This window comes from Lontra canadensis, unplaced genomic scaffold, assembly GCF_010015895.1.
Source record: "Lontra canadensis isolate GAN:19392208 unplaced genomic scaffold, GSC_riverotter_1.0 scaffold467, whole genome shotgun sequence".
Taxonomy (NCBI): domain Eukaryota; kingdom Metazoa; phylum Chordata; class Mammalia; order Carnivora; family Mustelidae; genus Lontra; species Lontra canadensis.
The window spans coordinates 36520-64276 of NW_022631460.1; the positions used below are offsets into that span (position 1 = coordinate 36520).

The following is a 27757-nucleotide window of genomic DNA, read 5'->3' on the forward strand; positions in this document are numbered from 1 at the left end:
CCCTTAGGGTCTGGAGCCTCCGGGCGGGTGCCGTCCCTTCGCTTTTCCTCCCTGCGGCGGGGCGCCGTGACGGACCGGTGGCTGCGGCCGCGTCCGGGAGGCGACTCAGTGAGTGGGCCGGACGCGAACATGGCGGGGCGGCGACGAGGGCGGGCGCCGGCTGCGGCGCGTTGGGGCCGGGCGGTGCCGCGGGAGGCGCGGGGCGGGGCGGGGCGGGGCGGGGCTGCGGGAGGAGCGGGAAGGGGGTGGGGCGTCGGGGCCTCGCGTCCTCCCTCAGCGCCATTTTGTGGCAGCGAGACCCGCAAATAAAGGGGAGCGCCGGGGCTGCGGCGGGAGGAGGAGCGCGGGGGCTGGGGGTAGTGCGGTCTGGAGGTCCGGCTGGCGAGCGGGCAGCGCGGCCTTGGCCTATGTGACTGGGCGGCGCCGGCGCGGCCTCCGTCTGGAGAGGTAGGTGCGGGCCGCCGGCGGGAGCGGCCGCGAGGACCTCGGGGTCCCTAGGGCTGAGGCGCGGTCTGCCGGGGAAGGGGCGGGCAGAGCTCCCAGGGCGAGTCGGGCCTCCTGGGCCCGCAGGCCTCCCGTTAGCTGCATCTCCTTCCCGCCTGTGGGGACACTTCCGCCGCCCCGAGGCCATTTTGCCCCCATCCTCCGTCCTGGGGGGCGAGGTGGGCGCACCCGCGGGCCGGCCTTACCGGGAGGCCGCCCCCTCGGTGCGCGTCGTGTCCCCGCCTCTCTGTGGCCCCCTCCCATCTCTGCTCTGGATCCCGAGGGTTGGCGGCACTGACGAGTTCAGCAAGGGAAGGAGAGCCGTGTTCGCTGACCAGTTTTCCCGTCGCGCAGTAGCTTATTGCTGCGGCTGCATCCTCCTGAAGACTTCCATTTTTAAATGATGGCATACGTTCTGAGTAAAGAAAGAATTCTTTACAGTAGAGGGGGGTTTTCGTGCAGTTTTAAAGTCTCGCCTTGGGTCTCTTTAAGGCTGTTACTTGGTTTTTGAAAACCGTATTTCATTAGTCAGTAGAGGACACAGTGGAAAAGTCCAAGTTCTTGTTTTGATGAAGTCCGTTTGATCTCAGAGGACTGTGTTACAATCCTAAATAACTGTTTCGAAAGTAAAGAGACTGTTCTTTTGCCCTGAGAAGAGTATTTCCATGAGTGTATTTATAGTCGTGAGTTCTCTAGAATTTAGTTAATTCTGTTACTGAGGAAGGTAGTGGAAGTCACGAGTCAATCACGAGTTCTCGTTTTTTAATTTTTAAGTTCTGACCATTTAAATTTTTTACGGTAGGGGCATATATCGTCGTCATTCATGCCCCCATTAAGGAAAAAAAACCATGTGGGAAAATCCTTTCAAGATAACCTAAATTTTATTTAATACGGCCGTTCAGTAGCACCTGATGAGGCAAGTCGGGGAAAGAAATTGCAGTCCACCAGGTGGCATGAGATAAGGATGAAGTTAATTTTAAGGGTTTGGGTGTATTTGGGGAGTTCTTTGAGAGCTTACCTTGTGTTAAACAGATAGCTATAGCCAGTGGTCAGTATTTTCAGTTCTCAGTGGCGGAATTTAAGAATGAATTTCCAAGTCCCAGAGGAGGAAAGTAGTAATAAAAGTGTGTCCCAGCCACTGCTGGTGTTTTACTGATCAGCTCATCAGAACTTAATAATACCTAGTTTTCCTGATTCAATTTTGGGTCATGCCTGCTCCGTATTTTTGTGTGTTAGAAATGAGTTGGTTTGTATGATATAGAAAATCTATAGTAGCTCTACAGTGTGGAAACAAGAGGTGTAATAATTATATTTGTACAGGATGTTAACAGCTTTCAAAGACCATTGTGTTCTTGTGTGTATGTAGTATAGAATCCCCTTGAAAATATCCTGTACTTGGTGGTCATAGCATTTTCATATAATTGTATGTTATCTTGCTCTTGAAAAAAGTAGTTTACTCTAAAAATAAAGTTGATGGGTGTTTTACCAAAACTAGACGAGGTAGTGTTTGGTTTTATGCTTGTTTTTATTTTTTAAATTATTTCCTACATTTTTGCCTCTAAATATTTTCTGATATTCAGCCTCTTAGAACAACTTTTCAGTGTTCCCATAACCGTATATCCCATTGGATATTAAGCTGGTTGATCAGGCTAGAACTGGGCGTTATAAATAAATACTCTTTAGTTTTAATTTTTTTAATGCACATTATCTTTTGATGTTGATATTTTATTTGCAAAATCCTTTGTATAACATTTTTATGGCTCTTGAGCGTTGAGATTTGCAGCACTTTGTAAGGCAGGCAAAATTGGTATCTTTTTTTTTTTTTTTTCCCCCTGACTTGGAGACCGCAACCCAGAGTTAAGTGACTTGCTCAAGATCCATTGACTGATAATAAGAGTCCGGAAAAGTTGGGCATCTGATTCCTAACCAGAGCCAAGGTTGTATGCTGTCAGATTATTTTCTTGAGTTTACTTAAAATTACTTTCAGTGAGGCACATGCTTTCTCAAATTGTGTTGGCTGGTGTTCACCTCTCTAAGAGAGAGCTGAGTTGCATAACTTAGGTCATTGTGCTAAGAGCGGTGGAAGTACTGGGATCTGGGATGCTAGGCACCTAGCCAACCAAAACCAAACTCTCCATCATAAAGTATTTCTCAGTGTCAAAAGCATCAAGAGTACATGGTGATTCTGAGATCTGAATTTCAGAGATTATCTGAATGTGAATAACTGAAACCTTTAAATAATTTTAAGACCATGTTTTAACCAGTCTTAAACCTCCTAAAAGGTAGCCAAATTGGCCAATTTTAAGTTCTTTTCTCTTTTGCTTTTCTGTTTTTTAGTAAAGCTTTTTCATTATTGAGAATGAGAGAGTAGAAGAATAATCCATCTCTATCACTTTAGAGAGGTGCTGTGTTTGGGGTCCTAACGGCCGATTTATTAATGGTGTTTTGACCAGAGTTAATCATTTAGTGACTCATAATCATCTTCATCATCTGGAAAATGGAGGCTAACTTCGACTTTGAAAAGTTGTGATTATTAAGTGTGTGACTCAGTAATGAGTATATACTCATCCCCCCCCCCTTTTCAAGATTCAGGATTCAACTCAATATTTTAGTTATTCAATTTTTCTATTATTTTCTTTCTTTTTTTTTTTTAAGATTTTATTTATTTATTTGACAGACAGATCACAAGTAGTCAGAAAGGCAGGCAGAGAGAGGGAAACAGGCTCTGCTGAGCAGAGAGCCCAATGAGGGGCGTGATCCCAGGACCCTGAGATCAGGACCTGAGCCGAAGGCAGAGGCTTTAACCCACTGAGCCACCCAGGTGCCCCTCTTTTTTCTTTTTTAAGATTTTATTTATTTATTTGGCAGAGAGAGACACAGGGAGAGAGGGAACACAGCAAAGGGAGTGGGAAGAGGGAGAAGCAGGCTACCCGCAGAGCAGGTAGATGCTTAGCGACTGAGCCACCCAGGGGCCCTTAGTTATTTGATTTTTCTGATATAAAAATAGATCTGAGAACCTGGGATGTTCACTGTCTTCATGAATCTGGAATTGATTTTAGATGATTATTGTGCTTTCAGTTGTAATTTAAAGGTTGCCTTGGAGTGCCTGGGTGGCTCAGTGGGTTAAGCCTCTCCCTTCAGCTCAGGTCATGATCTCAGGGTCCTGGAATTGAGCCCCATGTTGGGCTCTCTGCTCAGCAGAGAGCCTCCTTCCCCCATCTCAGTGCCTGCCTCTCTGCCTACTTGTGTCTCTCTCTGTCAAATAAATAAATAAAATCTTCAAAAAGAGTAAAAAAAAAATTGCCTTGGGGAATAATTTTCTTAGTATACTCATGCAATGTGAAAATCAGATTTGAGAACCAAGTTCTATTTTGACTAAATAGTTGAGTGTTGATACTTTTGAATTTAAACCTGTTCTAATTTGCCTTTTGCCAAGCTGTTTATTTAACTCTTACAGCATATATGGTCTCTGAAGGAGAGATTGACTTTGAGTGGCTAAAAATCAGGGAAGAATTTTTCGAAATGCTTAACCTTTGAATTCCCATGTCACATATTCTATAACATGTGAAATGACATGACTCAGAGTCAACGTGAAATGCAAACCTTTATGCAAAAACTGCATTTATCTTTGACATATGTTACAAATCGATAAGTTTATTTTTATAAAGAAAATATATATATTCTCAGAGTGATATGTAATTGAAGTTTGTCCACCATCAAACTTTTTAGAAGAGAATATAAACCAGTGTTTAAAAATTTTAAAAACGTGCTCTTTAGAGTTTTAAAAATTCGAGCTCGGGACACCTGGGTGGCTCAGTGGGTTAAGCTGCTGCCTTCAGCTCGGATCATGAGCCTGGGGTCCTGGGATGGAGTCCCGCATCGGGCTCCTTGCTCGGCAGGGAGCCTGCTTTTCTCTCTGCCTTTGCCTGCCACTCTGCTTGCTTGCGCGTGCTTGCTCTCTCTCCCTCTGACAAATAAATAAAATCTTTAAAAAATAAAAAAATAATAAAAAAATAAAAACTCGAGCTTACCAAGAGTTCTGCAGTGGGACTTAGAGCAGTGGGGCTTAGAAACAAAGACAAGAGCAGGCAGGTCATGATCCCTGGGGTCGGGGGATCAAGCTCCACATCAGGCTCCCTGGTCATCAGGGAGTGTGTTTCTCCCTTTCCCACTTTCCCAGTCTCTTGCTGTCTCTCTCTCTCAAATAAATAAATCATTAAAAAAAAAAAAAAAAGACAAGAGCAACAGGTCTTCATTGTTATCTCTGCTTTATTATTTTTTTAAAAGATTTTATTTATTTATTTGACAGATCACAAGTAGGCAGAGAGGCAGGCAGAGAGAGAGAGGAGGAAGCAGGCTCCCTGCTGAGCAGAGAGCCTGATGCGGGACTCGATCCCAGGACCCTGAGATCATGACCTGAGCCGAAGGCAGTGGCTTAATCCACTGAGCCACCCAGGCGCCCCTGTTATCTCTGCTTTTGAATTCTCCCTTCACTTTCTTCAAGAAGTAGTAATTGAGAGTCTTTGTTTTTTGATGGGGAGAAGGAAACTAATAATTGCTTATTTTGTGCTAGTCACCATGCTAAAGATTAATGTTTATCTTTAGAAGTAGCTCATTTTGAGCCTTGGTGGTGATACTCCTTTTGATGTTGGGGAAACTGAGGCTCAGGTTTTGTGGCTTTTTTTTTTTGTTTTTAAAGTATGCCACCCTCTTATAGAAAAGCAGGATTACTAGAACTTCTTTCCTGTGTTTCCAAGTCCTTTCAATGCCTTTTAAAAATAGTATCTTACTTGTTGCTAATTAAGCTTGCAGTTAATTTTATTTTAGTGGAATAACCTGAATATGTATTAAGAAAAGAATGAACAAATAAACCTAGGGAAAATGTCATGTTATAGAAGCATTTACTAGTTTATAACTGGAATTTATATTTCTTAGGTTTTATAACTAAAATTTTGAGTAGCTATAGTGCCCATTAACTAGTTAACAGGTAGACTATCTGTAGTGGAAAATTTAACTGTTTATACAGCATTCTTACCCCACAGTATTTGTTATATTAGGTTTCACATTTATTCTCAAAATTTTACAGAATGTCATCTTGTTTATTTTGGGGGGAAATTAGATTGGCTTTTTTAGCTTACTATTATTTCAATAGTAACTGAAGCAAATTCGTTTGTTCATATTTCCATTCAGCATATGTTTGAGTGCCTACTGTGTCCTGTGGCATCAGCAGTGAATGAAACAGCTCTCATGGAGCTAATTTTATAATTGGGAGAAGCAGATAAGTATGTAAAATATCAGATCATTATAAGAATCTGTGAAGAAAAATAAAGCATGATGTGAGGGGATAGCAGAGGATTGGCATGCACTATTTTGAGTGAGATGGGGAGCTTAGTTTTAAGAAGGATTTAATCAGATTAGTGGCATATATAAGTACACATATACTAATTAAATTGGCTTAAAGTTCCAATGGCTAGAATCCATGTTTACCTAGTATATTTAGCTCAGACAAGTGGGGTATTCCAAGGAAATGCCAAGCTTGATAGCTGGGTTCCAGTGGGTTTTGGTAAAGTAGAGTGAATGTACTTTAAACATACTAAAACAGAAGTAGATCTCTGTGGGGATAAACAAGGTGAAGGTTTGTTTCCCAAATGATTGTAATCACTGGTGTCATGTTAGGATAGTCACTAAGTAGCTGTCCATTATTTCCAACAGAGAATATAAACTGGGCAATAAGAAGTCTAAAGTAAACAGAGACCCATTTAAAGGAAAAAAATTAGAAAAATATGCAGACCTTAAGTTGTGGAGATATGGTTATGTCTTCATAAATACTGGTCAGAGGCTTGATCAGCTTCATTAGCTCAGAAGAAAATGACATACTCAGGTTTTTCCTTGCTGTATCCAGTGATACGATTATTAAAGACGGAATAAGCCAGTGATGTATGATCACTTTATGTTTTTTTTTCCCTAAAATGTAACAGTATATCTATCTAGTCTGAAAATGAGGTTTTAGTGGCAGTATATGATTGGAATTTCTGATTTACAGAGTTGGGACAGTATGTAGCATAAAAAATGGTATCAGAAGATTGTCTTCTTTTGAGGAATCTCAAATAATATGAAGTCCAGTATCTTTTAAAAATTCAGTTTTTCACTCTTAGTTCTTTGGCTAATTTTTAAAAAGTTGCGGTATAATTGACATGGAAGGTCAATTAATTTCAGGTGTACAACATAATGGTTGGATATTTAAATATTCTGTGAAATGCTCACCACTTTAAGCCTGGTTACCATTTGTTACCACATTGTTAGAAAAATTATTTTCCTTCTTTCCTTGTGAAGACCTTTAGGATTTATTAGCAACTTTCAAACATGCAATACAGTATTACTAATTATAGTTACCATGCTGTGCATCTCCTTGACTTACTTCTCTTTGGTTAAATGTTTAATAGTTTGGGATTTGTGATAAGTATGAGTAAGCAAAGTGAATATCAAGGAAGTATAAAAAATGTAAGAGGAAGATTCATGACAGTGCTGTTGGAAATAAAATCTAGGAATAAATTTAAATTAGCTTGTGTTATTTGAATATTAGGAAGTAGAAGTGTTTTCAGTGAGCATAATAAAGTTAATGAGAGTTTTTCTATTGTATAACGTATCTTTTGCAATAGAGTTAGTAAATTTTGTATAAAATTACAAAACTAATTTGAGATACAAATTCTGCGGCATGAAATTAAACAGTATAGGAATTTTTTTTAAAGATTTTATTTATTTATTTGACAGATCACAAGTAGGCAGAGAAGCAGGCGGGGGGCGGGGGAGGGTGGCTCAGAGGGAAGCAGGCTCCCCGCGGAGCAGAGAGCCATATGCGGGGCTTGATCCCAGGACCCTGGGACCATGACCTGAGCTGAAGGCAGAGGCTTTAACCCACTGGGCCACCCAGGCGCCCCTCAGAATATTTTTATAAAGGTTAAATATGATATAAGTATTGCACAGTAGTGAATTATGATGATAGATTCTATCTACCTTACTATAACAACATGATGCTGTAAAAGGAAAGGCTTAGCAACTGGAACTATACTTACTATCCTTTCAGCATGATGCCTGGGATACTGCCTGAGGTCATTGTCTGACTTTAGCACAGTGATGTCACTTATGTGAGATTTGTCTTTCTCATGGGGCGGTTATAAGAATGCATTGAAAAGTTACATTTCAGTCCTTTATAGAGCCATCAAAAGGAATGATTAACTTTTTTACAAAGGAATTTTTTTTAATAACTTAAAAAAACAGTGGTAATGTGTTAGCAAAGGAGAAGGTGGGTGTGGAGTATACAGGAACCCTGTAATATTTTTGTAACTTTTCTGTAAATCTAAAACTATTATTAAATAAATAATCTAATGATTTGGTTCATACTGAGTTCCCTAATAAATTGGTTTGGAAAGGCCAGTATTTCTTGTTCCTGCCTTAACTGAAAGAACATCAGTTGAACCTCTTCTCTCTGCCCCTTTTTCCTAGGATTCAAGATGACCAACGAGGAACCTCTTCCCAAAAAGGTGTGTTTTTTTCCTGCAGTTTCTAAGTCCTTGGCGGGGGGGGCAGTTAATAGAGATGAAAGGACTGTCTTAATTTGCTTATCTTTCACTCTTTTGCTTTATCACACTACTGACATTGTGGGTGTATAATGTGTTAGACATTGTATCTTGTATACAATATTTTTAAAATATTTTCAGTTTTTGAAAAACTTGTATATCTCTGTGGTCTGCTCTTAATCTTTGCCATGTGAATATTTCCACCTGCATAACTGTAAATGTGAAAAAAGATTTCTTCACAACTTATAAGTTACTTATTCTTTTTTTGTACTTTTTAAATCTCTTTGGTTGTAAGGTAAAACCACCTCTTTATATATCAACAAAGGGTTATATAGCTAGTTCTTAGATTCTGTCTTTTCCTCTGAAGTTTTTGTTTTCTAGTTTCATTTTCTCCCTGTTCTAGTTCCCTAACTTAACTATTTCCCTAACTTAATTTACTGTAGTCACTGTTACACACACACATGCACCAAGTTGCAAAATAATATAGTTTCTGAAAGTAATTTATACTTCAAGTGGAGGGTATGAGCTTATTAACCAGTGAGTATTTAAATGAATAGTTTAGATGATAAGTATTATGGAAATTTGTCTTAAGTTTTGGAGTCCAATTATTCATGAAATAGAGTTTTACTGTGTTTCAATAATCAGAATTAACTCTGTGCTTTCTCTTAGACTTTTAATATATTTTGGTACAGGGATTTTCCCTCTTCTGTCATAGTACTATGTTACAGTTAGTGTTGTAATTTGAAACAAGTTTCTTACAAAGGAAACCTATGAAACGTTAATTTCATACTAAAGCAAGAGAGGTGCCTTGCCTTTACAATCTTCATTTGGTATAGAGAAACACTTAATATTTCTCAATTTACAGAACAGTTTCAGCTAGAATATTGTACCTTTTTTTTTTTTTAACTTCTTATTTTGAAATAATTGTTGATATACCAGCAGTTGCAAAGAAATGTACAGGGGGGTTTTGTGGCACTCCTCATCCAGCATCCTTCAGTGTTAATCTTGCATAACTATCAGACATCTTATATAACAATATCAAAACCAGGAGCTCGACATTGATAAAATCCACAGAGCTTATATGTGCAGTGTGTGTGTTTGTGTATGTTAGCTCGGTGTAGTTTTATCATGTGTAACTTAGTGTAACCATCACCACAACCAAAATAGGTAATGGAAGCATTACCATAAGCTTCCATTTTGCCATTCCTCTGTAACCCCATCCATCGCAGACCCTTGGCAACCACTAATAAGTTCTCCATTTCACTAATTATGCTATTTCACAAATGTACAAATGAAGTCATACATTATGTGTAACTTTCTGAGATTTTTTTTTTTTTTCTACCCAGTACAATTTCCTGGAGGTTTATCCAAGTTGGTCCATAGGCTATTTCTTTTTAATGGGGAATGTAGTATTCCAAGGGTATGGTTAAATAATAGTTTAACTATTCACCAGTTGGAGGACATTTGGGTTGTTTCCAGTTCGGGGGCTACTATAAATAAAGCTGTAAACATTTGTGTGCAAATTTCTCTGTGAAAATACTTTTTTTTTATTTCTTTGAGATGTATCCTTATGAATGCAACTGCTGGGTTGGTTGTATGGCACATCCATTTTTAGTTTCAGAAGGAATTACCAAAATATTCTCCAGAGTAGCTGTACCATTTTACATTCTCACCAACAGTGTGTGAAAGTTTGGTTTCTCTACATCTTCCCCCAGCATTTGGTATTAACACTTTTTTTTTTTAAGCCATTCTAATAATGTGTATCAGTAGCTCATTGGACTTTTAATTTGCTTTTCCTTAAGAATGATGCCGTATTAAGATAAGTAATGTACCTTTTAAAAACAATAAGAATTTTTAAAAAACAGTAATATATACTGAGCCATTTAACCTGGGGCTCTGGAGAGGTTTCGTATGATTCAGCACGGTGGTCCTTTGGGAGGGACTTTGTGTGTCTTCAGTAGTCAAGGATATTCCCAATACCAGAAATGAGCAGTTAGGGGACAAAAAGTTAAGATCCTGTCTATAAAAATATGAAGAACATGAGAGCCAGTGGTATTTAATATTTTAAAGTTTTAGGAAAAGCAGTCAGTTCATATTTTAATTCTCGTTATATATAGGTTCGGCTGAGTGAAACAGACTTCAAAGTTATGGCACGAGATGAGTTAATTCTAAGGTAAAATGTTCTTTTTATCAAAAGTATAAAATACTTTCTATAGAACATACTGTGGTTCTATCCTATACTTATTTTTAAGTTATATTCTGTTTTTAACATTAATACATCCTCAAATCATTTAATATACTTTTTGACCATGTTTTCTGTGGTCTGTCTCTTCATTATGTAAACATTGAGGAAAACATAACACTTTAAAGAACTAAAAAACGTAACACTTTAAAGTACCAACTTGGGTAACTTCTAGGTGGCTAGGAAAACCTGAGTTTTTCTTGCAGAGGGAAGATACTCAGAATTTTAGCTTTAAGCATTGGTACTTCATGTGTAGAACTTGCTGTGGGGAAAGACCCTACTCTCAGAAAGCTTTCAGTTGATCAAAATGTAGACTCGTTTGGATGTCATTATTTTTTCCTTTTCTATTTAATGTGTGAAAAAGTTGTAGTCCTAAAGGGTGCCATGTTTAGTTATGGAAGAAATACATTATTTATTGATAGCAAAGTTACTCTTTGTTATAACTGTGACCTTGGTCAGTTCATATAACTTTGTATCATTTTCTCCTCTGTAAGTTAGGGAGTTGAGTTAAATTACTTTCAAAGGTTACTCCAAGCTCGGAATTTCTGTGGTTAACTTACAGATGTCTTGAAAAGCCAAGAATCAGGAGCAGCATTAACATTATTTATTTCTTTAGCATAAAACGGGATCAATGCATGTTTTGCATTGTCTAACTTAAATTTGTTCTTTTTACATTTTATTACTTTGGGTGATAAATTTTTTAGATGGTAATTTTTAGATGACGAAGTCTTTCTGATTTATTTATTTTGAGAGAGAGCGAGCGGGCATGAGCTGGAGAGGGGCAGAAGAAGCAGCAGACTCCCTGCTGAGCAGGGAGCCAGAATCTGGGCTCAGTCCCAGGACCGCGGGATCATGAGCTGAGCGGAAGGCAGATGCTTAACCGACTGAGCCACCCCGGCCCTCCAGAAGAGGTGTTTTAGAAAATAGGCAGATGCAGATGGCATGTTCCATTGTTAACTGGAGTTTGATAATTTCCCACCTTCCTTAGCTGTTCATATTGTGGACAAGCTCTTTATCTTCTTCATGCAAAGGACTCTTTTTTCATTGCATTTATTTTCCCATGCATGAAATTTAAATTCTTAGTATTCTAAAACACTTGCCCTCCTGCTGAGGTGTAAACCCATGCTTGTGCTATACTGTCACTCACATGTTGATATTCTCTTTGTATCTCTAGTTAGTGTGCCCAGTCTTTTTCTTGACATACTTATAGGGAAAGAAATCAGTAATATAATAAATAAAATTCATAGGAGTAATTTTTTATATTAAGTTACCTTTAAGGTTTTTAAGTTCTGCAGTTTATATTCTTGAGGTCAGTTCAACTTCTTTTAGGGGATTCTCATATGTGACTTTAAAGTGTGGTTTTTTTCCCCCTCATTAATTCTCTTGGTGATTTTAAATCAAGTGCTACTTATTTAACTGTTCTGTGTTTTCTGTCATCCTGATAAGGATGTTCTTGGTTGACGGATGCCTGGGTGGCTCAGTTGGTTAAGCGTCTGCCCTTGGCTCAGGTCGTGATCCTAGGGTTCTGGGATCAAGTCCCACACTGGGCTCCTTGCTCAGTGGGAGTCTGCTTCTCCCTCCACCTGCTGCTCGCCCTGCTAGTGCTTTCTCCCTTGTTCTCTCTCTGACAAATAAATAAAAACTTTAAAAAACAAAACAAAACTGGTTGAACTTTCACGTTTTTCTGTTCCTTTAAACACATAGTTCTTCCTTTTTTAAGATTGATTTATTTTAGAGAGAAAGTATGCAAGCGAGAGCAAGCACGAGTGGGGGAAGAGGCAAGGAAGAGAGAGCGAATCTCAAGTAGACTCCCCATTGAGTAGAGCCTTACACAGGATTTAGTCCCACAGCCCATGAGATCATGACCTGAGCCAAACCAAGAGTCAGACGCTTAGCTGACTGAGCCATCCAGGCATTCCTGAAATAGATTTTAGCCTCCACAAAAGACCTTTATTCATCCCAAACACTGAGTGAAATTCTTGTTTTGTGTCCTCGGGACCATAAAAGTAAACATGCCAGTGTGCTTGGGTGGCTCAGTCGTTAAGCATCTGCCTTCGGCTCAAGTCATGATCCCAGGGTTCTGGGATCAAGTCCCACATCGGGCTCTCTGCTCAGCAGGGGTACTGCTTCGCCCTCTACCCTTACCCCTTGTTAATGCTCACGCGTGCACTTTCTCTCAGGTAAAAAAATCCTAAAAAAGCATGCCTTTGACTGAACAGTCTTTACATAAAAGGTGGATTAGTATGGTATTATGGGAATTTTTTAAATTATGGTATAGTATTAATACATCTCATAGCAAAGCTATCATATTGAAGTTTTATAGAAAGATTTTCTAAAATCAGAGGTACGTTGACCCTTGAACAACACAGGTTTGAACTGTGTGGGTCCGTTTAATGTGCAGATTTTGTACAGTATAGTACTTTAAGTGTATATTGTTTTTTTTAAATGTTTCTCTAGCTTTATTGTAAGAATGTAGTGTATAATATATATACACAAAATATGTGTAATTTAAGTGTTTATATTATCAGTAAGTTTTCCTTCTGGTCAGTAGTAGGCTATTAGTTAAATTTTGGGGGACTCAGAAGTTATGCACAGATTTTTTACTTTAGGGTTTGTCACCTCTAAACCCCCATCCTACACTGTTCAGGGATCAGCTGTAAATTTTGATAGCTGTAACGGAAGAGCAGCTGAAAAGCATAGGTTTTTCAGGAAGCAGGATAGCAGACATTCAGGGCATGTTACTTTTTGTAAGTTGCTTAAACATAAGACTGGTGACCTTGTTTTCAACAGTAATCACCAGGCTCTAGCATAGCCTGTATTTTGAGGGTAGAGGAATATAACAAGGAAGAAAGATTCCTTCATACTCAGATAGTATACGTCATTTATGCAGATTGTTTCTGCCAAGTAGGTGTTTAAAGAATTGTCCTGGAAAATAGTATATTCTCCCTTTTTTACAGACAAAAATAAATACTGCTTTGAACCACTGCTTTGGTTTTATGGTATTTTCATGAAAGAGCTAAGATAAAGAACCTTTTAGTTCTTGATAATTAAGCACGTTTCTTAGGTGCCATTTGTTTGAGGTAGACAGTATATTTGAAAGTAGTAAGTTTTTTACTTCGCTTTTGTAATCAAGGCATCGTGCTGAGACTCAGTGATACAAAGTCCTGTAAGGTGTGTGAAGTGACCCAAAGGCACATACTTGGTATATTCTCAGCAGAGGATACTTTTTTCTGTATTTTCTTTTACCTAGTTCCTGTAAGTTGAGAAGGAATAAAGAAGTGGCTAATTTTATTATTGGTTAAAAATCATAGTGAAATTCTTGTCATTACTTAAATTTATAAGTTTAGGTGTGATTTTTCTGGGAGTATTAATGTGACAACTAATGTACGAATTTATCTTTGTACTAGATGGAAACAATATGAAGCATATGTCCAAGCTTTGGAGGGCAAGTACACAGATCTTAATTGTAAGTTTGAGTTTTACCTTCCTAAAGATTGTGTGAATATCTCCTTTTAGATTTTTGTTATAGACACCGGGTAATTGGTTTTACTAAGCAGTTGTAATGTCTGCACCCGGTGTGGCTCTTAAACTCATGATCCTGAGATCAAGAGTCAAGCTTGGGGAGCCTGGGTGACTCAGTCGTTAAGCTTCTTTCTGCCTTCGGCTCAGGTCATGATCCCAGCGTCCTGGGATCGAGCCCCACGTTGGGCTCCCTGCTCAGTGGTGGGAAGCCTGCTTCTCCGTTTCCCACTCCGCCTGCTTGTGTTCCCTCTCCAGCTGTGTGTCTCTCTGTCAAATAAATAAAATCTTATTTTAAAAAAGTCTCAACGCTCATCCAACTAAGCCAACTAGGTTCGCCTAAGCAATTGTAATTTTCATTGAAGCATTTTGTTAAAAACTCTCCCAAGCACTCACTTTATTGCTGCTATGAAATAGATGAATGAACCCTGATCCCTTTTCTTGAGGAATTCCTACCCAGTCATTTGGGGAAGACCGATATGTAATAATTGTATAATAGCATAATTGTTTTAGTAGAATTACATACAGGTGTCTGAGAGTAGAGATGGGGAAATGTACAACTACTTGAAACTCCTTGATGTGTCCATAAGTCTTTCCACAGAAGAATTGGAAGTGAAGCAGGAGTTATTAGTTTAAGAAAGGAGATACATAGAAGCAACACAGAATAAATTCTGAGAGTTTAATGTGTAACAGTAGGGTATAGGCACATATATACAGATTTTTCAAAACCTGATGAAAAATAATACCAACAAAGTTTACTAATTTCAAACCATTTTAGTTTCTGTCATTTTTCACTGAGTTAGCAGTAATATAATATCTGTGAGTATACAAAGCAATATTGTTTTCCAAGTTCAGAAAGCTTAATACCCTGAAATTTCAATTACTATATGACTATATTATAATCTATAGGTATTCATATTGTGAAAGTTTTGGTTTTTTTTTTTTAAGATTTATTTAACTGACTCAGGGAGGGAGAGAGCGAGCACAAGCAGGGGGAGTGGCAGAGGGAGAGGAAGAAACAGACTTCTCTGCTGAGAAGGAAGCCTGACACAGGGACTGATCATGACCTGAGCTGATGGTAGTCGCCTAAACAACTGATGCACTTAGGTGCCCTGGAAACTTTTTTTTTTTTTTTAAAGATTTTATTTTAGGGGTGCCTGGGTGGCTCAGTAGGGTAAGCCTCTGCCTTCAGCTCAGGTCATGATCTCATGCTCCTGGGATTGAGCCCTGTATCAGGCTCTCTGCTCAGCAGGGAGTCTGCCCCCCCCCCCCCGCCTCTCTGCCTACTTCTGATCTCTCTCTCTGTCAAATAAATAAATAAAATCTTAAAAAAAAATATTTTATTGTAGAGAGAGAGTGCCTGTGCATGTGCTTGAGCAAAGGAGGGAGAGAGGGAGAAGGAGAGAATCTCAAGCAGACTCCTCCTAGCGCCCTGAGTCCCATGTGGGGCTCAGTCTCATGACCCTGAGATCATGACCTGAGCCAGATGCTGAACGGACTGAGCCATCCAGGTGTCCCAGTATGGTGAATGCGTCAAGTGATAATTGTTTATGCAGTTATTGGCATGTTTTCATCAGATAGGTTACGAACAATATAGTCAGGACTTTGTGGACACACTATGGTATAGACAGATGCAGATAATTAAATTCCCGTGTTCTGTTGGAGGTAGATTGTATAGTAATATAATTCTACGTAGTATTAGGTGGCTTTAAGCCTCTTCACACCACTATCTCCTAAAAACACTAATGATCAAGAACAAATTTCTTTGTTATAAAAGTAGGATAGAAACAAAAGACTCAAATTTTTTTGGCCTTGTTTTTATTATTCTTGATAAAGGCAGTCAGAACTTTATTTTGGGTACGTCATTTTGATCCTGAAATTATATTTCATAATATTCTGGAACTTTTTTTTCTTTTTTCATCAGCTAATGATGTCACTGGGTTAAGGGAATCTGAAGAAAAATTAAAGCAACAGCAACAAGAGTCTGCTCGCAGGGAAAACATCCTTGTAATGCGACTAGCAACCAAGGAGCAAGAGATGCAAGAGTGTACTGTAAGTATTTCGGATGTTTCAAGTCTTTTTGAGGAATTGGATTTTAGTCTGCATTATTACGTGTATTATTGGTATTTAGCTAATTTTACAAACTTAATGTTATAAGTGAATATCTCTTAAACTATAATTATGCTAAAATGTTGGTAGATCACCCCATTGTTGGATTTAAAAATACTTTTTTTGGCCAAGAAGTTACAAATTTTAAGTTATTCTCTGAAATTTCCATGATAGAGTTAGTATATCGATTCAGATATTTTTCTTGATGCCTGAGGGTATAAGAAGCACTTGGTCATGGCTAAGCGGACTGTCTTCTTTCTCTTCTGTCTTGACCTCTCTGTGTATAAAATTTTTTTGTTAGTATCAGTAACTTCTTCCATATCTGCTTTTAATGTTACAGCTTTCATTTGTAGTATTTGCCATGTCTACATGGATCTGAAGTCCAGTGACATATTTGGTCATTCAGCTCTGGTTGAGTCTAGGTTCAGTTACATGCTATCTTCAGTAGTCTTATCTGTTCTTTTTTTATTAGTGTTTACATATATGTTATGTAAAGTAGAGGTAGTTTTATCTATTCTAATTTTGAAAATCTGAGGTTTAAAAAAAAATTATTTCTTTAAAGTTATCTCTATACCCAATGTGGGGCTCAAACTTACAACCCCAAAATTGAATTGCATGCTTGCTTTTTTTTTTTTTTCTTTAAGATTTTATGTATTTATATGCAAGAGAGATCATAAGCAGGGGGGCAGGGTGGAGGGAGAACAGACTCTGCTGAGCAGGGAGCCTGATGTGGGACTCAATCCCAGGACCCTGGGATCATGACCTGAGCCAAAGTCATACGCTTAACTGACTGAGCCACCCAAGGGACTGAATTGCATGCTCTTTTGACTGAGCCAGCTAGGCACCCCAAAAATCTGAAATTTGCTTGAATTCTTTTGTGTAATCTCCATTGGTCTGATACATTGTTTATTAAATCTGATGCAGAAGGCAATGTTCTGGTCATTGGAGGCTGATAATATATGGGACACAGTCTTATTCCCAGTTCTTTTCTCACCAATATAGTGCTCTTTAGGGCTCAGTCACAGTCCTTTTATTTTTTATTTTTTTAAGATTTTATTTATTTGACAGAGAGAGATCACAAGTAGGCAGAGGCAGGCGGGGGTGAGGGGAGCAGGCTCCCTGCTGAGCAGAGCGCCAGATGTGGGGCTCGATCCCAGGACCCTGAGATCATGACCTGAGCCGAAGGCAGAGGCCTAACCCACTGAGCTACCCAGGTGCCCACAGTCCTTTTATTTCTTAAAATTACTTTTCTCAGTAATCACATACCTTTACTTTCTGCAGTTTCAACTCTTGACCATCCCAGCCTTTGGTTATTTTTTTAATCTGGACATGCGGTTCTAGGAAGTCTTGCTCAGTAGTTTGAATATAGTTTTCTTTATTTGTAATACCCACTCTATCCCTTCAAAAAAAATTTTTTTCCCTCTTAGATTTTCATATCTAATGGAGTGGGCACGTTGTCTCTAGAGTTTCACATTTCTTTAATTCTTTTCTTTTTCTGTTACTAAGGATTCTAGATTCTACCCAGTTTTAGGTGTCTGTTTGCATGGCATTCTGCTAGATGCTTGTCACACATAAAGGATGCTCTTACTTTCAAAGGGCTGACTGCTGATGAGAGTGTGAGTGGATTGTGCCAACAGTTACATCTCATAGCGCCAGTGTCTCTTGAATTCTTTCTTCTTGAGTCCTACTCTTGCTCTCCTAGTTCATATACTTTTTTTTTTTTAATGATGGTTAGATACCATGCAGTAGATGGCAATGCCTTACCCCTATGTCAGGACTGAGGGCCTATTGGATCCTTGTCAAGAGGGATGTTCCTTTCATACAACACATAGTCCTTAGACTTCTTAACACTTACCTAGACAGTGTATGCTGTTGATACACTCTGTGATTCTCCAGCTATTTTATATATACTCTGGCAGTTTTGATCATATCGTGCCTGATCAGAGCCTTTGGTGATGCTCTATTACCCTTTGTCTTCTCATCCCAGGTTTTTAAGGCTATTTGAACTAGAACCTAACCATTTCTAGTCACATTTTTTTTTTTTTTTAAAGGTTTTATTTATTTATTTGACAGACAGAGATCACAAGTAGGCAGAGAGGCAGGCAAAGAGAGAGGAGGAAGCAGGCTCCCTGCTGAGCAGAGAGCCCGACGTGGGGCTCGATCCCAAGACCCTGGGATCATGACCTGAGCCGAAGGCAGAGGCTTTAACCCACTGAGCCACCCAGGCGCCCCTCTAGTCACATTTTTTACAGCTCTTCCCTGCACAGATAAGCTGAACAACTCATTTTCAGTTACAGAGTAAGGTTTTGCAGAAAGGGTAGCAGGAGCAAAAACACAAGGAAAGGGCAAGATTATATGTGCAGATGAGAGCAGTTCACTTTGTAAGCCTAAATACTATGTCAGTGTTGCAGAGTCGTGTTTTCTTTAGGGATCCCAGCCCGTGGTGTATATAACTCCATGACATGCTTTATCCCTATTCGGTTATCTTCGAAACTGGTCTTACATTGAATAAACAGTTGTAGTTTTTTGTTTAAGATGAGTTACTTAAGAAAATCTCATTAAGCTAAATAAAAATTACTTCTGTTTGCTCAGTGAAATAGTAAATATATTCCCAATCAGTTATTTGTATTTTTTACTTAAATTTATGGTAGAAATTAGCAGTTTATAAATTAACTTTAATCCTATTTAAGCCTTAGTGTGTAGCAGGATGTTGAACCAAATCTACTGTGGGTGTGAAGAAAGTGATGCATTTAATGCTAATAAACTGTATTTCATATTTTAGAAATGTATTTTTAGTGTGCTAGTAAGTAATACAACTGAAGTGGAAATTGAAGGTTTCATATGTAAGTAGTGGGGTTGTGGTGTGGTGGAAAAAGCCCTAGATTGGGAGTCAGGAGGCTTGAGAACTATTTTCTAGTCAAAGTTCTGGCACTGAATTAACTGTATCCTTGGACAGTTAGCTTATATAATTTCAAAAATAAGCAGTTTGGACTTGATCAGGTACCTTCCACCTATACAATTCTGTGATTCAGCTCCACTCAGAAGGAAAAATTGAATACATACTTTTATTTTGACTTAACAGTGCTATTTATAATGCTGTAATGCCAACTTACATAAATATAAGCATTATGTATTTTTAAATTTGGAAATACAGATATGTATTCTAAGTACAATGTGATACAACTAGGTGTATTTTTAGAAGACTTATACATAGAATAATTTCCATAGATATGAACTGGAAAGAGTAAACCACTGTATTTTTTTCTGTTTTTAAGATTGACTTTGAGAGAGTGCGAGTGCACAGTAGGACAGAGCAGAGAAAGGGGGAGAGAGAAACTTCAGTGGGGCTTGACCTCATCACCCTGAGATCACAACCCTAAGCCGAAACCAAGAGTCAGATGCTTAATCAACTGCGCCACCCAGGCACCCCTCCCTGTACTCTTTTATATAATATTTTATATGACTTTTTTCTAGTGGGTATCAACATTTTTAGTAAATATAACTGAATTTTGGGGGCGGGGGGTATCGTTTTGGTTGCAAAGTGGGATGTAGCCTCTTTAAAGATTCCATATATGGAAATGCAATCATAGCCTTGATTCCTACATGGATAACCTTAAATAGTTGTTTGTAATTTGTACTTTTCCTAGAGGATGTTAAGCTCAAAGAGGGAAGGACTTAACAAGTTGGTAAATTCTGTGAACGAAAGGGATTTTATCCCACCTTCCTATGTATATATTTTTCTTTGATTTGGTAGTAATTGTGTTTTTTTGCTTTGTACAGACTCAAATCCAGTACCTCAAGCAAGTCCAGCAGCCTAGTGTTGCCCAACTGAGATCAACAATGGTAGACCCAGCGATCAACTTGTTTTTCCTAAAAATGAAAGGTGAACTGGAACAGACTAAAGACAAACTGGAACAAGCCCAAAATGAACTGAGTGCCTGGAAGTTTACGCCTGATAGGTAAACAAATCATACTCCCCAGTCAAGACTTCCCTGACAGTCCCACTACGAGAAAGCTGTGGTGGGACAGCCAAGTACGCGTTTCCACACCAAGACTCAGACTTTTTGAGCCAAAAAAGCCACATTCTTATACTATCCAGCTTGTAATGGTTAATGTAAAACTTACCAGATGAACCTTGTGTTTCAGCTTTTTTCTCTTCCCCCTCCCCTTGCTTCAGAGGCCTGATGGCGTCGGACTATTCCGAAGAAGTGGCCGCCTCCGAAAAATTCCCCTTCTAGAACATGTAGACACTTGAGAAATGTTTCTGTTTGAAGAAAATAGAGAGAGAAACAGAAGTCTTAAGTCTGTGGCACACTGTGTCTTCAGACAGTTTGGAGGAATGAAAACCTAGAGATTTAAAATCATGAATTGAACATGTAAAATTCCAGTAAAATGTAAAAATGGAATATGCATCGCTCTTAACCTTGAGCATAGTGACTTAGAGACACTGTATATCAGTTTTGCCAATAAGACTGTGGACTTCGTGATTGTTGTTGAACGTCTGGGTCAAAACTCAAATGAGGTGAATTTTGCCTTTAAAGAGTTTATTTGCTAAGAACCAATTTAATAGTCATGAGAGAAATAATAGATTTCAATACAAGTAGTTCATATATTTAACCATTTAGTTTGGGGCTCTATATTACTTGATTGAGCCTTAAATCAATGCGGTTTTAATCAATGGTTTGTTCTTTGAATGGTTGCTATTGCTGTAGATCATCTTACTGAGGACTGTACAAACAAAAAGGTGTGGTATCAAACTGCAGGTTGAAACTGTTTGAAGCATTATAAACATTCATTTCACTACTAGATTGTATAAGGATATTGGCTGTGAAGAGACTCACTGCATTATTTTTTTTTTAGTAGTGAAATTAAATCCCCATTCCATTCAACAGGCACATGTTGAAAGAGCATTGTCGTTGGTATTAATGGGGGAATGTGTTTCCTTCATTGTATTTGGGGCTTTTGTATTGCACTCTTGATATTAAATTAAATGTGCCTTGAAATAGTTGGTTTTTTTTTTTTTTTTTTTTTTTTTTTTTTTTTTTAAGTTCAAGGAATACTATGATGATTTTGTTGTACTTTTAACGTTTTGATTTTGGGGGGCTGTGCAGAGCAGACTGATTTTGGGAAAAATTGTTGCTGTGCTCATCAAAGTGAAGGAAAAGGCTCCGTGTCTCATTTTTAAAGACCTACATTTTTCCAGCTGGTATCGTAAAAGACAAGGAGACTTGACACTTCTTACTTTTTGACACCTTGTCGCAGGATATTGAAGTAGAAATTAATGTGGGACAGCTTCACAGGGTGCCTGCCAGAAGATTGGGGAACTCATGTACTGGAACTGTGGGCTGGGCTAAGTGAGATATTTTGTGAATTGAAAAAAAGGTATAGTGATCATTTCTAGCAAATTCATTTAATCATTTAGATAAATGAGGCATTATTTTCTTCATGCTTCCATCCAATCGTGGAGGTGAATTTTTTTCGTCAGATCATTCTATAAGTCACCAGTGCGAATTTTCACTTGGTGATAATGGAGTCTAAGATGTGTGGAAGATATATGTTCCAGATTGTCCCAACGTTTAAGTGCAGTTTTAACAAGGGTGACTTAAGTTCTCTCTTATCCATTCAAATCAATTGTAAGTATCTTGTATGTTTGTGCTCTAGGGAACTGATTGTGGGGCAGAGGGTGGGTTGAAGAAGTGGTTTGTGTGACTTTACGGCAAGAAATCCGCTTCTCAAATTCTCACTATTTGTGGGGTTGGAGGGTAAGTAACCAAATCTGTTTGAAATTAGCTTATATTGCCACATTAAGGCATTTGTTTATATTTTATGCCATTTAAGATTACAGTAGAAATGGCCTACTTATTTTTAGCAGGTCAAGAAATAATTCATAAAATGTATTATTAACATGTACTCAGATTTGTTAGCCAGCATCTTTCTTTGCCACGTAGGTAAGAGTCACTGTAAGGTCTGTGGGTTTTCCTCTTCATACTGTTAAAATGTTTTTTAATAAGGTAATACATGCTCATGTATAAAATTGGAACAGCATGAAGAAAGATGGAGACAAAAAGTGAGAGTCACTCCTGGATGTGACCTTTCCTTCCCCAGTCTGTTCTCTAAGAGCAGTAACCACTGTTAAATTTCTTGGGTATCATCAAGATAATTTCTATGCATATACAGTCATTTTATATATATTGATTTTAAATGTGAACATACGTAACATAGATGATTGAAGTTTGGCGTCCTCCCCCCCCCCCGCAATCACCACCATACATTTTATCCCTTGCACAGTTTTTTTTAAGTACGTTTAGATTACTTCATTTTTAATGGTTACATGATATTTTCTTTGTATTAATAAATCATAATATATTTTAATCACCTGCAAATGGATTTTTGTTCTGTAAAGAATAGGCTATAAACGGTACGATAAATACATCGTTAACTTGAAACAGAATAGTGCTCAATCAGTATTGTGTTTGGAACAATTCAAATAGAGTGGGTTGTGGGCCCTCCCCACACACTTTTATTCTGTTTTAATTTTGAAAGAGAAAGATTGAGTTATCTTCTCTGCTTTAGTTAAGATATTCCATACATGTAACAGTGAATATAGTTTAAGAGTATTTAAGAACGATCTATTTCAGTTGTTTTGACAGTTCTGTTTTGCATTATAATCATTTAGGTAATTGTGTGTACACCTCTCAGATATCCTAGCCCCCTTCTTGTGATCGGAAAGCAATGTATAGCGTCTGTTCTTTTTTATAAATCTTTCTCTCAAAGTGTTTCCTTTCATATTTTCTTTGGAGTTATTTGATTTTAGGAATGGGTTGGGAGGGTTGTAATTAAAATTATTCCAAAGACAGTTACTTGTAATTGAACTCTTCTCATTTTGGGGGATGTGATGAACACAACATAAATTTTACTATATGACATGATAAAATGACAAAATGTGTAAAGAACAGTTTTCTTAAGACTTGTTTGAATAACCACTAATTTTATACGTGATAGGATTGTCTTAGAACAGGCATTTGTGAAAAGGTATAACTAGGAATGAAACATTCTGCATTCAGTTTATGACATACTTTATATGAGATTAAGTCAGGTCACAAATTAATGTATTGGTTTTATAGTTTTTTTTTCTAATCTCTGTTAAATTCACATAGAAGGATTTTCAGGTTAGTTGGAAAACACTAATGCTAAATAGATTTTGTAAGGAAACAAAATGTGGGATCATGGACAGTAAGGTGGGAGGAGTAACACTGCCTGACAGTGGTACCTATCTCTGAACTCCTCATGGGATTTCTAAACTCATGTTCATTGAGGCCAAAGTGTGAGGATGCTAATGGAAAATGGTGGGGAGGGCAGGTGTCTGGAGCTACAATTGCAATGAACAAGAACACCCGCAAATAAATTTGCCATATAGAGAATAAAACCCTTAGCAAGTGCTTTCACCTGAGGCTGCTTTGAGCAGCAATAACCAGGTTTTACTGTACAACAAATAAATTTAAATTACAAATTTCTGCTTGAATTACATCAGGGTAGAATATGTACTATGGGTTACTATGGGTTAAAAAATATGGACCATTTTACAACACTGAATGAAAGAATGAGAATTAGTTACGAAATGTTCTCATTTTAATTTTGAAGGCCTTGCATCTGAAGTAATACATCATCAATTGAAAGCCCTAGTAAGTGAAGAAAAGAACAAAGTGTCAACAAAAATTTTTTTTGACCAGTTAGGTTAGATCTTTCTGAACTTCATGCCATCACGAGAATATCAGACTGTCCCCGATGGAGCATGTGATTCTTGATCTCAGGGTCGTGAATTCAAGTACCATGCTGGGTGTAGAGCCAAATTTTTTTTTTTAAAGTATCAGGGTGTCCCTACTCAAGTATCAGGTCAGATCACAATTATGTAATCAGATCCCTTTAAAAGTGATTATTTCTCTTGTTAAGGCTAAAGAAAAGACCCAAGCTTCATTAAGGACTTATCAAGGCTTTTGATTGTATTTTTGCTGTTGCTGTGTATGTGTGTGTAGGTTCTGTAGAAGGTTGCACTAATACTTGGTAACTAATTTGTGGAAAGTTTGGTGCTCCTAGTTTGGCAGATACTTAACATATTTGCATTATTTGTGACAAATAACCCTAGTCTTATTTTTCTGTTCTACAGATAATCCTTTATAACATGAATAAAATCTTAACCACATATCAATATTAAATTTTTAACTCGTGTTACAGTTTAAGACAGCTCAAAAGTATATAAAAAATGAGGGATTAGTGGATGGAAATATTCTTAAGGCTCTTTTTAAAAAGTTTCTTTAAGGGTGTCTGGCTGGCTCAGTCAGTAGAGCATGTGAGTCTTGACCTCAGGGTCATGAGTTCAAGCCCCATGTTGGGTGTAGAGATTTCTTAAAAAAAAAAAATCTGTTAAAAGTCTATAAACAATTAATTACTGAATATGCCTCACTTACTGCAATAAACATTCTTATGACAACTGCCTGTGAAGAGGCACCCTCATCAAATGCTACTTTAGCAACAATCAATATATTCTACGTTACTGCTTTTACCTTTTCAAGAACTTTTCTGTTCTATGAAGTTAAGTACCTTAGTGTTTTATTAATATCAGTATATCTGAGGTTTGCATTGTTTAACTAGCTTGTTTCCATTTCAAATGATAATTTGGGATGAAACTAGATATCAGAATCCATTATTAGTGTAGTAGAAGGTGTGGCCATTTGGGTACTTTTTGTTAAGGGTTTATTTTTGCTGCTGTATTGGCAAAATACTGAAATGCAGAAGATGGACGTGTTCCAGAAAAGAAGATGGTAATTATAGGGAGGCATCTGCTGTGACAGTTATATTCTGTACGTGTTACATCTATTGCTGTAATAACTGTAAGCAAGCAAGGTTGTAGACACTTGTCTTCATTTTGTGATGGACGGCTCTTTCCTTTGCAGCCAAACAGGCAAAAAGTTAATGGCGAAGTGTCGAATGCTTATCCAGGAGAATCAAGAGCTTGGAAGGCAGCTGTCCCAGGGACGTATTGCACAACTTGAAGCAGAGTTGGCTTTACAGAAGAAATATAGTGAGGAGCTTAAAAGCAGTCAGGATGGTAAGGGGTTTTTTGGAAAGTTCGGTTAACTTTGCACTGGCTTCAAAAAACCTTGCCAGGCATGAATATTACAGATGAGGTTCTGTATGTACTAATCTGTGCCAGTGGGTCTGAAAAATTACAAATGAAACATTTCTAGTTGAGTCAGCAAAGCCATTTAATTTTAGTGGTTCCCCCTCCCCACGCACACTCTTGTTTATTGTACAAATTTTGTAAGTTTTTGGTTTTGGGGGCATTGGAATTTGGTGAAAGATAGTCTGTTTATTACCAAGGCATTACATATACAAATTTATATTCAATATTTAAAAGGGGATTATCTTCATTTAACCAGTTTCTGAGTGTTAAATCTTGAAAGTATTAGGCTATCCAGTGGTCTAAAAACACAGAATTAATTGTACCTGTTATGGTCCTGTTTAGTAAATAAGATGTAATGTTTAAATTTGCTAAAGATAAACTGAACTGCACTGTCAGCCCCTTTTGCCCTCCCCACCTTTTTTGGGGGGCAAGTATAGCTGCGTCCCTTCTGTTTCTCTTCTTTTTGAGGAAGATGAATAGTAACTAAAATATCCGAACTCTGGAAATTAAATTGAAAGTTAAGGGGTGCCTGGGTGGCTCAGTCAGTTAAGCATCTGCCTTTGGCTTAGGTCATGATCCCAGGATCCTGGGATCAAGCCCCATATTGGGCTCCCTGCTCATTGGTGAGCCTGCTTTTCTCTCTTGATCCTGCTGCTTCTGCTCTCTCTCTGTCAAATAAATTTTCAAAATAAATGGAAATTAATATATTTGACAATTGAAAAGATCAATCAATAGAATACCTTTTAAAGTACCTTTTCAAAGTGATAGTTATTAGCTCTTAGTTTTTGTTAACAGTGACTAGGAGATTTTGTATAGTAGCGAAGGACTTTACCCTCTGTCAAGCGTTTTTTTTAAGGACTTAATGGACATGTGTTTTTTTTATCAATTTTCAAGAGTGATTTTCTCTGATTTTTGTTTTCATTATAGCATAGGCCTCTTTTGAGTGTTAGATTAGAGGACCCACTGCTCCCTAGGGCTAGACCTGCTGTGGAGCTGAGACAAACACTAGCTGGGGGGGTAAGGAGGAAGGGTACCAGCATGTGGGCCCACAGGTAAACATGTTGAGTGGATTTGGGGGGCTATAATCAGTTGTATATGGCTAGATGGTTTGAATCAGTTAACTTGGTTGCTTTAAGATATTTTAAGCATGTCTCCCCTTCCCCCCTCCCCCAAAATCAGTCATTCTTCAATGACTATTTTTTAAATTCCAGGCCAAAAAAAATTAAAAATGTTTTGTGATTTTCAGAATTACATTCATTCACTTAAACATTTATTGACTATCTGGCTTTGTGACAGACACTAATATTGTACTTTTTAAAGATTTATATTTTAAAATATGTTTAAGAGATATTAAAGTAGATTTGACTCTCCTTTGCACAGAACTGAATGACTTCATCATTCAACTTGACGAAGAAGTAGAGGGTATGCAGAGCACAATTCTAGTTCTTCAGCAACAACTGAAAGAGACTCGCCAACAGTTGGCTCAGTACCAACAGCAGCAGCCTCAAGCTCCAGCCCCAGGTACCAGCAGGACTACATCTTCCGAGCCTGTAGGACAGGCAGAGGCCACAGGTAAAGACTGCAGTCGACTGGCCAACGGACCAAGTAATGGCAGCTCCTCCCGGCAGAGGACGTCTGGGTCTGGATTTCACAGGGAGGGGGACACAGCCGAAGATGACTTTCCTTCTTCTCCAGGGAATGGTAATAAGGCCTCCAACAGCTCAGAGGAGAGAACTGGCAGAGGAGGTAGTAGTTACGTAAATCAACTCAGTGCGGGGTATGAAAGTGTAGACTCTCCCACGGGCAGTGAAAACTCTCTCACACACCACTCAAATGACACAGACTCCAATCATGACCCTCAAGAGGAGAAAACAGTGAGTGGGAAAGGTAACCGAACTGCGGGTTCCCGCCACGTTCAGAATGGCTTGGACTCAAGTGTAAATGTACAGGGTTCAGTTTTGTAATATTTTTTCCAGCAAATTTTTATACCGTGTCATTTAATTTGGGAGAGGATGCTGTCCAGAAAATTAACGCATACTTTTTGTCACAATTTGCCTTTTTTTGTGGGTGTGGTTTTTCCCCCCCGCCCCCTTTTTTTCCCCTTCCCTTTCTTTGCTTCAATACCTCTGCCACTTTGGAAATTGTAACAGTTAATTACCTTGAATGTTGCTAAAAGGACATTTTGTGTAGGGTCAAGTTATTTTTATATGAGTTAATGTGAAGTTGTAAATGGAAATCTTTCCTTAAAGTATAACACAATGATGTCTGTATGAATCTGTGTCTCTCCTAGAACCTGTGCTGTGTAAGGGCATTCTTACTCATGCTGTTAGTATACTTATGCACCATTCAGACTTGTTAGAGTAGTAGATGTGGGTTTATGACTGCCAAGTTTGCCCAGTACAGTAGTTTTATCACTAAAAGTTGGACTTGCTGATGGAGTCCTATAGTAGTTTCAGTGTTAGATACAGTTTTTCCACCATACATCTGTGCATTTTCTCTTTAGGTGACTGAATGTTTAAGAAATTTGTGTGCATAGTTACTCAGTTTTTATGAACTGTTGTATCCTGTTAATGCATATTGCTCTGTGACTCCAGTATATCTTATCTGTACTGACCAAACCTAAATAAAGATTTTTATTGTAACCAC

General features: G+C 38.2%; 1 protein-coding gene and 1 pseudogene across 4 annotated transcripts; one reads left to right on the forward strand and one right to left on the reverse strand.

Moving 5' to 3' along the window:
* On the forward strand, nt 1-27757 carry LOC116863028 (pre-mRNA-splicing regulator WTAP). 4 transcript variants are annotated; one of them, XM_032850508.1, is made up of 9 exons: nt 266-447; nt 7987-8024; nt 8753-8785; nt 10176-10233; nt 13710-13768; nt 15746-15873; nt 19711-19889; nt 24882-25036; nt 26492-27757. In XM_032850508.1, the coding sequence occupies exons 4-9, from the start codon at nt 10208-10210 to the stop codon at nt 27073-27075; spliced, it is 1131 nt and encodes a 376-aa protein (XP_032706399.1). In that variant the 5' UTR covers nt 266-447; nt 7987-8024; nt 8753-8785; nt 10176-10207; the 3' UTR covers nt 27076-27757. The 4 variants fall into 4 exon arrangements, with proteins under 4 accessions (XP_032706398.1, XP_032706399.1, XP_032706397.1 ...); XM_032850507.1 differs by lacking the exons at nt 266-447; nt 8753-8785 and adding an exon at nt 1-108 and having other exon boundaries at nt 10178-10233; XM_032850506.1 differs by lacking the exon at nt 8753-8785 and having other exon boundaries at nt 10178-10233.
* Nucleotides 17650-17758, reverse strand: LOC116863029 (annotated as a pseudogene).